Source organism: Crocuta crocuta, unplaced genomic scaffold (assembly GCF_008692635.1).
Source record: "Crocuta crocuta isolate KB4526 unplaced genomic scaffold, BGI_CrCroc_1.0 scaffold143, whole genome shotgun sequence".
Classification (NCBI taxonomy): Eukaryota; Metazoa; Chordata; class Mammalia; order Carnivora; family Hyaenidae; genus Crocuta; species Crocuta crocuta.
Window position 1 is genome coordinate 9183120 of NW_027529175.1, and position 14665 is coordinate 9197784.

Sequence of the window (14665 nt, forward strand, 5' to 3'; positions counted from 1 at the left end):
GCCTGCCCCCCACTAAGGCGCCCGGGCCAGGAATGTTGCATGAATCGTCCTGTTTGCTGTTGCTCGGAGACTTGCCCTGTACATTGCTTAGTGCCCTCCCCGGCCGGCGAGTCCCACCCAGCACACGGTCAGGAAGGGCGAGGGCCAGCGAGGCTGGAGCGGGAGAGGGTTCGGGGTGGGGTGCTCCAGCCTGACCATCTCTCGCACGGCTGCTCTCCCAGAGGGGGGGACCTAGTCCAGCATGCGAGGTCAGGACACACCTTGGTGACTCGGGGGGAGGGGGGAGACTTGGGGTTCTCGGTTGGGGGCCTAGGAGCCCCCCTGTTTTGCATATTTTAATCCACTCTATATTTGGAACGAGAAAAGGAACAAATATCTCTGTCCTTAATAGCTTCCCTTCCCCTCCCCTACAGCCCCCCCACTGGTTCCGCTGCTGCTGCCCAGTCTTCCATCTCTGGCCCCTCACTGCCACTGCCACCCCACATGGGGCGGGGGACGCTCCAGCTGGTCTGGGGTTGGCCAGGGTCCTCGTAGCCCTCCCTGGGGCCCCAGCTCGGCCCTCTTCCCTCGCTGAGCTATAGTGTGCCCCACCGACCCTTCAGGTGCTGCGTGGAGGAGGGGCGGCAGGCAGCGAGTCCTGCTGGGCACTAGCAAGGTCAGGTGGCCTGGGAGACGGTTGCCCTGGGGAGGGGCAGGGCCCTGGCATCCGCCCCAGCCAAGTCCCTCACAGGGTCCCTTCCCCAGGAGGGGTCGAGCCTCCTCCCCACACTGTTGGGCAACCACAGCAGAGAAGCCTCCCTGCCTCAGACCCCAAAGTCTCCTGTCCCTGCCCTGTGTGTGTGTGCGCATGTGCGAGTGTGTGAAACTCTGGGTGCGGCTGAGTGCTTCGGAGCCCTGTGTGTGCCTGACTGGAGTGTGGTCCCGACGGGCCACTCTGGACTAGTGTGGGGGCTTCAGCAGTGTGCACAGGGTGCATGTATGGGTGTGTGCCTGTGAAAGCACCCCATCTCCACTTCCAAAGAAAGTCAGAGGCACCCTAGGACCTGCTGTTTGCCCAGCCCGTCCTTTCAGAGCCGCGTCTAGCCCGAGCGGGCCTCCTCGGGGAGGCTCCGCTGCTTGGACAGGCTCCCAAGAGCCCTTGGAGGCAGTGCCCCCCCACAACTGGGCTTCTGGGGGGGATCCTAGAGGACCCCTAGAGTCAGGCCACCGCAAGCCCTGGGGAGAGGCAGAGACCCCAGAGGGCACCCCAGCCCCCCTTACTGTGACTCCTCACACTCAGCAATGACCTGTGGGGTGGGGGGCCCTGGGACGTTTTTAAACCTAGGGTTTGGAGTCTGGACTAAGCTCCATCCACGTCACTCACAAGTTTCTGTTTATATTTCTAGCTTTTTTTAATAAAATAAAAAAAAAACAACAGAAAACTGATGTTTTCACAGCCCAGGGGCCTGGCACGCCGGTCTGTGCCCGCCTGCCCCGCCCTGGCCCACCGGCCCCATTCCCTGGGCAGAGTCACACCCAGTAACCCTCTCACCGACAGACCAGGTCACACACAGCAGCAGTCACTGTAACAGACTGCCACATACACCCTCAGTCTCACACTCACCTGTGGGTTTTTGGTTCCGTTCAATTTGGGTTTTTAACTTTACAGGGTCAGTCCCGCTTCACCCCTCCTTTTGTATGGAGTTCCATCCGGGGGATTTCACCCCTGCTCCAGTCCTGAGGCCTCCTGACCCTGACGTTGTGATACACCCCACAGAGATCTATGTTTCTTATATTATTATTATTGATAATAATTATTATAATATTATTATGTAATAAATTTATAAGAAATGAAACTGTCTCTCAGTTGCCTGTTTGAGGAGGTACCGGGAGCACAGACTGCTGTCCTTTGGGCGGGACAAACCTCCTCAGCCTTGACGCGAGCATTCGGCCACATTCACTGGTGACCCTCAGATCCCCGTCTCCGTCTCCTTGTTGACCCCCATGCCAGGCTTCTCTTCGCATCTCTCCCGGACCCCTGCTGGGCCCCCGCCCATGCTTCCTGAGCTGGAAGCTTTTCTCTGCTCGCCAGCTCACTGAGCACGGCCCTCCTGAGGTAGAAGTCCCATCGTCCTCTGTGGCCCCCGCCCCACCTCCCCACCCGTGTCCATTTGTTTCTGGATTCTGCTGCTCCCGTCTTTGAACCCTCTCATGTCTGTCCCTGCTGTCCTGCCCCCACAGCTACTGCCCTTGTCCAGACGTTACTTCTCTCCCCCGCCTGCCCCCGGCTGACAGTCACGTGAGCAGCCGGCTGCTGCCACCCAGTGATGTGGTAAGGCTAGTGTGGCACGGGGCAGGGCGGGGCCCTCCCACAGGAAGGGGAGAGGCACCTCAAGGATGGACGGGAGGACGAACAGTGTGGATGGATGGACGTCTTCCCACAGAGTGGGCCCGGGAGGCCCAGGGGGAGTTGGGAGACGGCTGGGCTGCAGCCATGTGTTGGCAGACGCCTGAGACATCCGTCGCCTGGCAGGTCTTGGCAGGGACAGTGCCTGCAGGTCGTGGCCCCACTGGGTCAGGGTGGAGTACAGATATGACACAGTGATAAACGTGGACGTGGACTTGGGTTATCGATGGTTGGGGTGGGACCAGGGGGAGATGCCACCAGGAAAGTGTGAAGATCCCAGAGGGAGGGAAGCGGGTGAGAGACAGACAGACTGGTGTCTTACCAGAGGGCGTGGAGGCAGCCACAGGTGCTTTGAGGCAGCAAGTGCGGGCCTGGATGGCCTGGGAGGGAGGGCAAGGCCCTGTGAGGCTTGGACCTTGAGAGGCTTGCAGGCTATCTAGAAAGCCCCGCAACCTCAAAGTTTCAACTTTTTCAAATTTCTAATGTTCATTTTCAAGTCAGACACTGCGGTCGTCATACAGAAGAGGCCATAAAGGAAATCAAGGAGTAAGAACCTGGGAGGGTGTAAATGTGGGGGCGGAGGCGAGACTCCTGCCTCGCTCTCAGCCTGAGCCTGGGTGGTGGGGGATGGGCATCCTCTGCGCCAGGAGCCCTGGGTCTCTCTGGGTCTGGGTCAGAGCTTGGGGTAAGTACAACTTTTCAACAGAAGGGAGGAAGAGGAAGAGCAAGGGCAGAGGCAACAAGCCTTCCATGGAAACGGCACCACCCACTCTGGCTCCTAAGGGGCTTGGGGGAGAAAATGAATATCCCCACCCTCATGCATCAGAAGACAACTCAGAACCTTCAGCGCCTGTGAGAGCAGACGTGGCAGACGAAGTCCTCTCTGCACGTTCAGGACTAGGGAGCTGCAGCCCCAAATGCTTTGGGGCAAAGACATTTGCGCTCAGGGCTAGGGTCTCTTCAAGGCCTCCACATATCCTCTCCGGGGCCCCAAGCAACTCACCAACACCCTTTCTGGGGCCTGGAGCAGAGGCTGCAGCCCCAACTCTCCCTCACCCCAACCACCGCTGCCTGAGGCCCTGTGAACAAGTTGGGCTGGGTGGACGGACATGTCCATTCTGCGGAGGGCCTCGCCGGAGAACGGCTGCGGTGGGAGCCTCAAGGGTTAGAGATGAGGGTGAGGAAAGATGAGGTAGGAGTTGGACTGGTCAGGGGAGCGGGGGTAGGAGTTCAGACGTGAGGGGTAGGAAGCAGGTTGGAGTAAGCAGGGGGGCATGTGGGGGTGGGAAGGGAGGGACGGAGGGAGGTGGGGGGGGCACGGGGAGGCCCTTGTCCTGCCCCCTGTGCTGGGAGCTTCATCTTGGCTTGAGTCAAGCCCCTAGTAGCCATTGGCATCCCTTCTTCTGGCCCCAGAGTCCTAACTGTCCGGTACCTTCCTGCCTCTCTCCCTTGTGCTCTGGAACAGCGTGGAGAACCCAAATGAAGTCACTCTTATTTGAGATGCTTGTTAGGGACACAATTAAACTTGGTGGGCCATGTTCCTATCCCTCAACCCATTGTGGTGGCTATGGGGGCAGGTACTGACTGGCAGCCCCTTCTGGAATCAGAAGTGAGTGTTACTCTGCAGAGTCAGACAGTAGTTGTCTTCTAGAATCTAGACATTGGGCCTTCAACTTTGTCACTGAATAACCCTAGATGTCTTGAAAAACTAGGTGCTACTTTTCATCTTGAGTCTTATAACATTTTCATCATACGTTTAAATAGTTGCAAAGGTTGTGATTTCTAGAAAATCATACATATTAGCATTAAAATAAATGTTGGCATCATTCTGTTAAATGATTCTCATGAACCTAAATACCATATCAATTTTATGCCCATCAAAATCCTGTAAAAACACCTGAAGAGGTGTTTTCTGAAATAGTCAAAACTTCAATTATCACTTCTTGAATGCTTCTTGCTATTTCTTGAGCTATAATTCTAAAGCCTTTTTGGTTACTTTATTAGGCACAATCTGACACTCAGCTAAAATAAGTGAGGACTCCTAACACTCAGTAGGTGAATTGCAACTCAAGTTGGTGAAATAGGTCTTCCTGAACTTCAGGTAGAAGAGGGGAGATCCCTGACATGAAGGCTTAAAAGAAAAAAAAAAAAAAGGCCTTGGGCACTTAAACACAGGAGCATAGTCCTTGTGAAATCAGGTAGAAGTATGTTCTGTGATACTCAGGTCTGAGAAGTAAGAAATCCTATCAGTCGGGTAAAGTGCACAAGAGCCCTGAAACTTTCCTAGGAGAGATTGCTCCTTACACTCAGGTAGAAAAGAGAGCGTCTTCCTGACATGCAGGTAACAGTGATGGAAATCTTGTGATACTCACATAGTTGACGTTATTGAAACCCAATTATATTCCTTTAGGGGACATAAAACTTATTGTTTGGCAGGAAGGTAAAGAATGCATATCAAAGCTCAAGGGAATTAATTATCCTGCCACTAATTGGGGGGGATAAGGTCTTGTCACTCCCTGCTAAACAAAGATAAGGTGTCCTGGGCCAGTGTTAGAAGGTGGAGGAGGGACAGGAAAGTATTCCCCAAACTGAGAAGGCACTTTGAGACTGGAAAACCAAGCCGGCCACTACATATTGTTTACTCTGAGTTTGTTTGTTTGTTTGTTTTAGTTAAGATTTAATTTTGAGTAAGCTCTACACCCGACACGGGGCTTGAACTCACAGCCCTGAGATCAAGTGTCGCACGCTCTACTGACTGAGTCAGCCAGACGCCCCTCTTCACACAGAGTTTTGTTCAGGTGGATCGGGCGGTGGATGACTGCATAGTTGACAGGTTTCATACAATGAGGGGCATGCAGAAGGTAGTGAGATCAGGGGGCTCACGTGCACCTAATCGACAGCCAACCTTTAATTAGATCTTGGGCCACTACCTGTGCCTCAACAAGGGGAAAGACTGTGTTATTTCCAGCAGATTCTTGGGGGGGCACGAAAGCAAGCTTGGACTTGGTAGGCATTTCTAAGGGGTGTATATCAATCTCCAAGGGGCCCGGAACACACAGCCCCAAGGGAGGTCACTGAACAAACATGAACAAGATGGAGGGCCAGAGACGGAGTCCATATTGTCAGCAATCCTACACCCAGTAATAGGAGAGGCAAGAGCTTCTGACCTGTAAGAAGAGTAGATCTGGGGACACTCATGTACAGAACATGGGAGCTTCGTGACAATCAGGTAGTAAGAGGAGGTATCTGGACAACTGTCTAGTGGGAGAGAGACATCTGACATTAGATAGAGGAGATGAGACACTGGACATGCAGGTAGGGAAGGCAAGACCTTGCTACACTCAAATAGGGAAGAGGAGCCCCCTTGGTTGCTAAGAGAAAAGAGTTGGAACCTCCAGACATAGCAGAAGAGACGAAAGGCAAGATCTGACATTCAGGTTCAGGAGACCTCCAGATACCCAGGAAGGAGACAGAAGACCTTCAGACAGTCAGGGAGTTGAGATGAGAATGTCAGACATTTACAAAGTAAAGGAGACCTTGTGATATTCAGGTAGAGAAGATAACAGCTCATGACTTTTAGGTAGGGAGGGAGACTATACTCCAGTAGGCCGCAGGAGACTTCCTGGGAGCCAGGTGGACGACGGGAGAGTTCCCGGCACCTGAGTGTGGCAAGTGGAGCCTCGGTGCACTCGTGGAGGTGAGATGTACCTCCTGACCCTCAGGTAGGGGATGTAAGACCTCTTGGTTCTCAGGTAGAGAAGACGCAACAAAGTGACACTCGGTGGTCAAGATGAGGCCTTTGGCCTTGAGATGGAAGAAAAGAGACATCCTCACATTCGGGAAGAGGAGATGATAGCTCCTGATAGTCTGCTAAGATATTTAAGACCTGCTGGATATTCACTTAAGGGGGATGTGACCTCCCGACAGTTGTGTGAGATGAGAAAGTAGGACATTCATATTTAGAGGATTAAAGATCATCTGACAATCTGAAAACTCTTAATACTCGGGACATGAGGTGCCCGACACTCAGGAGAGGAGCGCCCTGCCGACGGACGGACTAGTTGAGAACTTACATTCAGGTAGAGGATGGGAGGCTGCCCTGCATGCAGGTAGAGATGTGACCTCCTCGCACTCTTCCAGAGGAGGTGAAACTTGTTAATGTGCCGGTATGTGAGGGAGCATTTGTCATCCTCTGGTAGGTGAGGCGCTGTCTCCTGACGATCAGAAGAGATGAAACTTCATGATACTCAGGTCAGTGTAATGAGAATTCCTGACACCAAGCAGAGGAGACAGCCTTGCTGTGGTAGCTCCCAGAGAGATGGCCCGGAGACAGGTAGGAAACAGCAGACCTTGCGATAGTCAGGAATGAATAGAAAGGTGGGCTTTGTGATCCTAAATTAAGGAAATTCAGAATGGGTGTTTGAAAAATGTGCTGATAGCATGTACCAAGAAGAGAGAAAGAGAATTTCTCCTGTACAGCATTAAGGATTGACTAATCTGACAGGATTACCCTGACCCCTGTGACCACTGCCGGGTGCCATCTTGACACAGAGGGACAGAGCTGCCCTTCAACCCGTGTTTGGAACCGGCACTGTGCTGACAGAGTGCATGAGGGGCGGACCCTGGGCCTAGAGGGTACGGGGCCTCAGAAGACCCTGGCCTTGAGATAGAGGGAGGGGCTGCACCCAGGAGTGGGGGGGCCTGAACAGGAAGTGGGGAACCCTTTTCAGCCTGAACCAGTTAAGCTAAAGGGCTCCTGCCTGGCCTGATGACTGGGGGGTGGGGGCGGGAGGCCGCACTGCTGATTGGTCGGCAGCCCGCAGAGCTTTGTGAGGTCACTAGGGCTCCGGGCCAGGCTGGGGCAGGAGGATGGTGGAGATGCTGCCAACTGCCATTCTGTTGGTCTTGGCAGTGTCTGTGGTTGCCAGAGATAACGCCACGTGTGAGTAAGTGTCAGGGACACCTTTGCGGGTGTGTGGAGTGTCTTCTGAGCAGCAAGCCCCACCCAGACGCCCTCTGTTCAGGGCTAGGGAGGCGGCCAGCACAGCTGTGACCTGCACCCCTGCTCACACCATCCTTGCTCCCAGCTTCATCGGCCCCGAGCCCCCAGGGCTGGGCCCGGGGTTCCTATGGCTCCCACGGCACAGACCCTGGAAGCTCCTCCTCACCTGGAGACGGCCTCACTGCCTCTTGAATATCTTAATTTTTAGAAGGCCCTTTCTTCCCGCAGATACTGAGGCATCCCCACATGTGTCTGACCCCAAAGGCCCCATGGTACCATCACGCCAACCCTTTGGGATCCCCCCTTCCACTTAGACTGCTACAGCCTCCAAGATACCCCCAAATGATTGCGGCCCCGCCCAGCTCCCAGAATTCCCGCCTCTGGGCCCCCGCTGCTCCCCATACCCGGGGCCACTGGACCTGCCTTGGCCACTCTGCCTCCCTCTGCCACCACCCACCCTTACCTTGCAGCCCCAAGACCCCATGGCTATGCCCACCTCTAGCCTCCCCCTCTGCCTAGGGATCACCCACATTTCTAGGGCCCTTACTGTCTGTCTTGCTTCCTATGGGCCTTTGTGTCCTCAAAACCATTTCCCGGAGTCTGCAGCTTCTGGCTCATCACCACCTTGACAGCGCTTCTCCTCAGCAGCCCCCGCCCCCCGCCTTGGGCTCTACCTACTCTGGACCAACCCCACTTTCAGCAGACCCCTAGCTCTGCCTCCCCCACTGTGCAGGCAGGACAGGCTGGACCTATTCTCGGCTTGAACTGTGCCCCTGGTCTCTCCTCAGTGGCCCCTGTGGGTTACGGTTCAGGCAGAACCCACAGGGGAGCATCCGTATCGTTGGAGGGCAGGACGTGGCACTCGGGGCCTGGCCCTGGATGGTCAGCCTCCAGGTCTTCACTCCGCACAACAACCGGAGGTATCACGCGTGCGGAGGCACCCTGCTGAACTCCCACTGGTTGCTTACAGCTGCTCACTGCTTCGGCTCCAAAAAGTAGGTGTGGGGACACGCAGAGGGAGGTCTTCAGGAAGGCTGTTCTGGGGAAGGGACCTTCCCCAGGGCTCTCTGCGCAGTCTCCCTGGGGAAGACTTGCTGGGCCTAGTGGTGGCCGCACCGTGAGTGCGTGGGCCCAGACCTTTGCTGGGGACGGGGTGGGGGTGGGGGTCTCTGAGAGTCACGGTCACCAGAGGTTTCTGTCAAGCCAGTCCCTACTGAGGATGACCTGGCTTGCCTCTGTGCCCACAGAAAAGTATATGACTGGAGACTGATTTTTGGAGCAAAGGAAATTGTGTACGGGAACAATAAACCAGTGAAGCCGCCTCAACAGGAGAGATATGTCGAGAAAATCGTCATCCATGAGAAATACGTCCCCAGTTTAGAGTACAATGACATTGCTCTCTTGAAGATCACCCCTCCTGTTCCCTGTGGGCAGTTCATCGGACCCGGCTGCCTGCCCCAGTTTAGGGCAGGCCCACCCAGAGTCCCCGAGGTCTGCTGGGTGGCTGGCTGGGGATTCTTAAAAGAGAATGGTGAGTATGGTGGGAGCTCTCAAGGGGCGGGGGGGGCACTGCTGGTCATTCCCTTGGTGGTCTCTGAGGGGAAGGGGTAATATGTGCTGCCTGGCGGAGTGACACACAGACTCCACCAGAGTCCTGTAATTAGGTCCCGTTTAGTAGCTGGAGAAACTGTCCAAAGCCTCACAACTGATGACTACTCTGGTCACCACAGGGAAGGCTGAGAGCAAGCACAGGAGAACCCTGATGCTTTTAGCACGGGGCCTAGCCTGCGTCTGTATCTGGGGCCCGGAGCCCAGCTGCTGCATTCCAGAAGTGGGTGCTCGTACCCTGAAACAGCACTTGGAGAAGAGCTCGAGATAGGGTTTTGTGGCTGTGGGCCGGTCCCTCTCCTCTCTGGCCCTCCATTTGCCCATCTGTGAGTGGAAGGGGCTGGTTACATGGCTACATGCTCTGAGCTCTGAGACCCCTGAGCTCGGCCCTCCTGGTCCTGACCAGTGCACCTCTCCACCCCGCCCTGGGTGGTCACAGCCCCAGAGCCCACTCTCCCCATTGAAGCTACTTCATTTTCTCTGTAGGAGAGGTTTTTTGCAGGTCAGCTGTGGGCAGCAAGGGTCTGACCAGCAGGTCAGGCCTTTTGGCTTTCCACAGGTGGCCACGTGGAAATCTTTACCCAGTCACACTGGGAATGTGAAGCGAGACTGAAATCTCCTCCGTCCCTTGCTGATAGAAAATAGAGGGCTCCCAATTCAAGGCACTTCAGTCGCTTGGGGTCAAAACTCAGCCTTTGCTGGTGACAGAACCCTGGTAGTTTCAGAGTGCTTCCTGTAACTCTTCTTCCTTCTCTCAAGGCTGGTTCCACTCCCTGACAGGGTTGCTGTGTGTCCTGTCCCTCAGGAAAGGGCTTCTCTTCCTAGGTGTCCTTGCTTTCACTGACCTCTGCTGACCCCTCGCCTTCTCGCCCTGGCCTGGGGTGTCAGCCTCTGTCTGGCTGTTGATGTCCATGGCTCTGCTGTGGGCTCCAGAGCATTATTCTTGTCCCTCTCACCAGGCTACCCTGCTCTGTCTGCCCACCCGGACATGGGCACAGCATTCTGGGGTTCTTGCCATCCCTGGGGGGGGGCTGACCTCAGGGTTCCCATCTACACTCCCACCCTCACCTTTGCTATCCTATTGCTCAAAAGGTTTATAGGCTCCCAGCTACACATTGGACATCATGAAAAGCCTGTTTTATTCTAGAATTCCTCTCAGCTGAACGGGTTTTGTATTGTTTTTTGGTGAACATTTCCCCATCGCCAAGGCCAAGTCTTAAAGAAATCTCCAGTCGCCAAACTTCCGTGACATTCCTTCAGACCTTCCTTTATCTATGGCCTCCTTGAGCCCCTATGCTCCGGAGCTGGAAGAGCACTTTTGGGGTAGTCTTCCTTTTCCATTGGATTTTGAGTTCTTGCAGACCTTTTTAGCATTTGTCATTTAAAGCCACAGTGTTGAGATTGAGAAAGCCCTTTTCTGTTTCAGGGCACCTGGCTTTTGACAATGAAACCTGTGGCTGTCCAGACTATGTAGGCTGTGCCATAGATTTAAAAGGTCACCTTAAATGACCAAGCTTCTTGTGGTAATTTCAGTGTCACCCCTGCCTCAGGGGCGGTGCACACCCAACACCCTCACTGCTGCTTGGATGGTACGCAAAGCTGAGCTAAAGGGACCCGAAACATAGTCAAAGCCATACAGACACACATTCAGCTGTTTGCCGGGTGCTTACTGTGTGCCTAGCCCCACCCACCCTGCTCCACGTGGTTCTGGCTTTGCGCTTGGCCTGCACCTCCATGTTCCAAGTCTGATCTGCCACCTCTCCACCTGTATGCAGGCAGGTGATTTCAGACGTCCCCTAGGCTGTGGGTGGCTGCTGTAGGAGGGCCCTTCTGTCTGTAGGAGGGNGCACCCGTTCTCGAGTTCTGTTGAAGCCAGATGTAAGGTTGGCTGATTGAGGCATAGCCTGGGCTGGACCTCCTTTAGCCGGAAGGTCATGATGGAGCATCTGGCGCTTCAAAGGAAGTTCTGACTTGGCTTCAGGTCATTCCGACCACCTGCGCCCCTGACGGGTCTGTCTGTGTGTGGACATGACTGCCACAGCTCTCCCTTTATAGAATCTCCTCAAAGCAGAAGGGAGGCACATGGGAGGGACTCCTCCCATCCACAGCTGAGCGGAGGCGTCCTGGGTAAAAAGCAGGGAGGGGGACCTAGAGCTGTACTATGGGGGATGAGATGTGTGTCCTGGGCTTAAGTGTAGAGGAAAACCTTGCTCTGAATCCCAGCCTTAGCACTTCCCTACCAGGATGTAGTGGTGCTGCCAGCTCCTGACTGGAAGAAAGGCAAGTCACAGCACTCAACGCAGGGGGTCGCTGTGGGCTGTAAATGAAGTGACACATTCTGGCTGTTAATCTGCCCTCAACACACACAGCCCTTCAGCTGCATCTGCCGTCCTGCATGCCCTGCGCACGCCCCACCTCCACCCCACAGCCTGCCTGCTCTTCTCCTCAGGGGGGTATGAGGAGAGGCCAGGGGCATTCACTTTCATGGATTTAATGGTTTTGTATCATGGGTTTAATCAGAGCATGGGGTTAGGACGATGGGGTTTCTGTGGGGGGACCGGGCAGGGCTTTCCCAGCACATGCCTGTGCTCGCTGACCACTGAGCCAGCCGCCTGGCTGCAGCCTACAGGACGTCACCTACGCTGCAGGAGGCGCGTGTGAACCTCATCGATCTCGACTTATGTAACTCCACCCAGTGGTACAACGGGCGCATCCGGTCCACCAACGTGTGCGCAGGGTACCCTGAAGGCAAGATTGACACATGCCAGGTAACTCCCTTTGGGTGCTCACTTCCCAACCAACACCTCTTGTTTGAGTCCCTGAGCTCCACTACCGCCAAGGCCCTGCTCCAGGGACCCCCTCTCTGGCCCCATCTTCCAGCAGTGAGGGAGGGAGGAGACACTGACCTGCCGCCCCTACAAAGGACCAGTCACCACACCTAGAGCTTATTCTCCCATGTCACAGGGGTCACACCACCCACCGTCACCCCTGAAGAGAATGCTTGCCTCTCTTCACCAGAAATCAAAATCTCCCAATGCACGTGTACGAGGCCCATGTATGCATGAAGCCACATGCATGGACACATGGGTCGCTTATCTTGCCTCCTCACTGGAAGGAAACCCATGACAATCCATACCCTTCTCACATTCCAACCGAAGATGTTGATACCAACTCAGAGTTTACCACAACCACTGTGTTCATGGCAGCAGGAAGTCATGTGACTGCAGAGACTGTCCTTCCAGAGCCTGTGGCCCTGTCTGGGCAGGGGAAATGTGGCTCAGGCAGAGAGTGACTTCTGTGTCCTTCTGGGCAGGGGAAACGTGGCTCAGGCAGAGAGTGACTTCTGTGTCCTTCTGGGCAGGGGGACAGCGGCGGGCCTCTCATGTGCAGAGACAACGTGGCAAATACCTATGTGGTCGTGGGAATCACAAGCTGGGGGGTAGGCTGTGCCCGAGCTAAGCGCCCCGGAGTCTACACGGCCACCTGGCCCTATCTGAGCTGGATTGCTTCCAAGATCGGTTCTAATGCCTTGCACATGGCTCAGGTGCCCACCCCTCCCCACCCCACTCCCTCCTGCACCCTCACCTATCACTAAACCTGTCCAAGTACTTTCTTTTGCCAAGCGACTACAGCAACTCATAGAGATCTTGAAGGGGAAGACCTTTTCTAGCGCAAAGGGGTATTATGAGATGGAGACCACAGACCTCCCTGAACTGACCGCCGTTTCCTGATCTGACCCCATTCCCAAGAGACCCAGTGAGCCCTTCACTCCTGAGAAAGAAAGATGAAATAAAAAACTATAACTTTATAACTATAAATATAAATATATATCCATGAAGAGATGCTTTCTGGAGTTCTTCCTACCTGCCCTCCCCAACTCAGTCCAAACCCTCCCACATCAAATCCACCCTTCCTTTGTTACCCTCCAACAAGGTGGAATTGCTCGTATGTTAACATCAATTGTGGTTTTTAAAATCTGGATTTTTATAAAGGTTTTTGTTTTTGAGAGAGAGAGCGCGCGTGCGCGTGCGCAAGCGGGGGAGGGGCAGAGAGAGAGGGGGATAGAGGATCCGAAGTGGCTCTGTGCTGACAGCAAACGAGCCTGATGTGGAGCTCGAACTCACAAACCATGAGATCACGACCTGAGCTGAAGTTGGGTGCTCAGCCGAGTGAGCCATCCAGGTGCCCCTAAACCTTGATTTTTAAAGTTGGAACAAGGCGACCTGGGGCCGTAGGCCAGGGATGGTCTTTATTTCACACTTAGTGTCTCTGTGTATTAGATCAGTAGGGGTGGGTGCTGGTAATACTCCTGTGAGCAGAACTGACTCAGGAGGAGGAGTGTGTGTCTGAATCTACTGGAAGAATGACCCCAACCTGAAGTTCTATAGAGTGGCTGACCGATGCTCAGTCCACGTGGCTGACCCCAGGCAGCTGTCTGTCCTCAACCAGAATTGCTCATGTCCATTTGTAAATCCTGAGAAAGATTTTGATGGGGTCAGGTCAACTGCCCACTCTGGTCTGGGCATAAATCAAACCTAAATGCTGGGTTAACCACTTGAAAATTGAAGATGGCAGGTCCCAGGGGTGCCTGGGTGGCTCAGTAGGTTAAGCATCTGACTCTCGACTTCGGCTCAGGTCACGATCTCATGGTTCATGAGTTCGAGCGCCGGATTGGGCTCTGTGCTGACAGTGCAGAGCCTGCTTGGGATTCTCTCTCTCCCTCTCCCCTTCTTGCTCTCTATCTTTCTCTCAAAATATAGAAAAATAAACCTAAAAAAAGAAAAGATGCCCCAGAAAGAAATCTCCTGGCTCCTGACTGGGCAGTTGCTGGAAGAATCATCCATTCTCTTCTCTGTTCACCAAACTGCCTGTGCACGTTTCATGTGCAGGATGGTCCTCTGTGCTGGCTGCAAAGACAGACGGCAGGAGGTGCAGGAGCGTGAGGGAGGAACCCCGGGGAGGAAGACCAAGGACCCTGTCCTTCTCCTGCTGGGGCTGCAACAGGGACTGATGAAGAAGCCATGAGTCTTCGTTTTCGGGATTCATCAGTCTGCCTGGGCTCAAACAAACACCCTGCTTTACACCTCCTCAGCTGTGTGGCCTTGGGAATACGGCCAGAGGGTTGTGTGACAATGAAATTAGGACAGATGGGAAGCATTCAGAGCAGAGCTGACACGCTGTAAATGCTGTAATTTAGAGCCAACTGGCAAGGAAATGCTGGTAACCTAATGTTTATCTGCAGGGGTGCTGTGGTGCACACCGCCTGCACACTTATGATCCCTGAAATGCTAGGCTACATAGGAAAGCTTGCAATTTGGTCTGGGTGGCCCATAACTCTGTAGTGTAGCAATGTCTGATTAAATAAAAAACCCAAGTTTTATCTGCCTTGGCTGAGAGCTGACATTGTTAAGATTAGAGTTGGCTTGGGGCGCCTGGGTGGCTCAGTCGGTTAAGTGTACAACTTTGGCTCAGGTCATGATCTCATGGTTCATGGGTTCGAGCCCCGCGTTGGGCTTTGTGCTGACAGCCAGCTCAGAGCCTGGAGCCTGTCTTTGGATTATGTGACTCCCTCTCTCTCTGACTCTCCCCTGCTCACGCTGTCTCTCTCTCTCAAAAATAAATAAAACATTAAAAAAAATTTTTTAAATTGGAGTTGGCTTGTCCATTAT

The 14665-nt window shown here is 54.1% G+C and overlaps 1 protein-coding gene across 1 annotated transcript; it reads left to right on the forward strand.

Moving 5' to 3' along the window:
- Positions 1–7238: 7238 nt before the first annotated feature.
- ACR (acrosin) lies at positions 7239–12838 on the forward strand. The gene is given in 6 exon segments (XM_077757879.1): positions 7239–7332; positions 8177–8383; positions 8636–8919; positions 11619–11764; positions 12358–12563; positions 12565–12838. Coding segments are annotated over 6 exon segments (1083 nt in total). The 5' UTR covers positions 7239–7255; the 3' UTR covers positions 12728–12838.
- The last annotated feature ends 1827 nt before the right edge of the window (positions 12839–14665 follow it).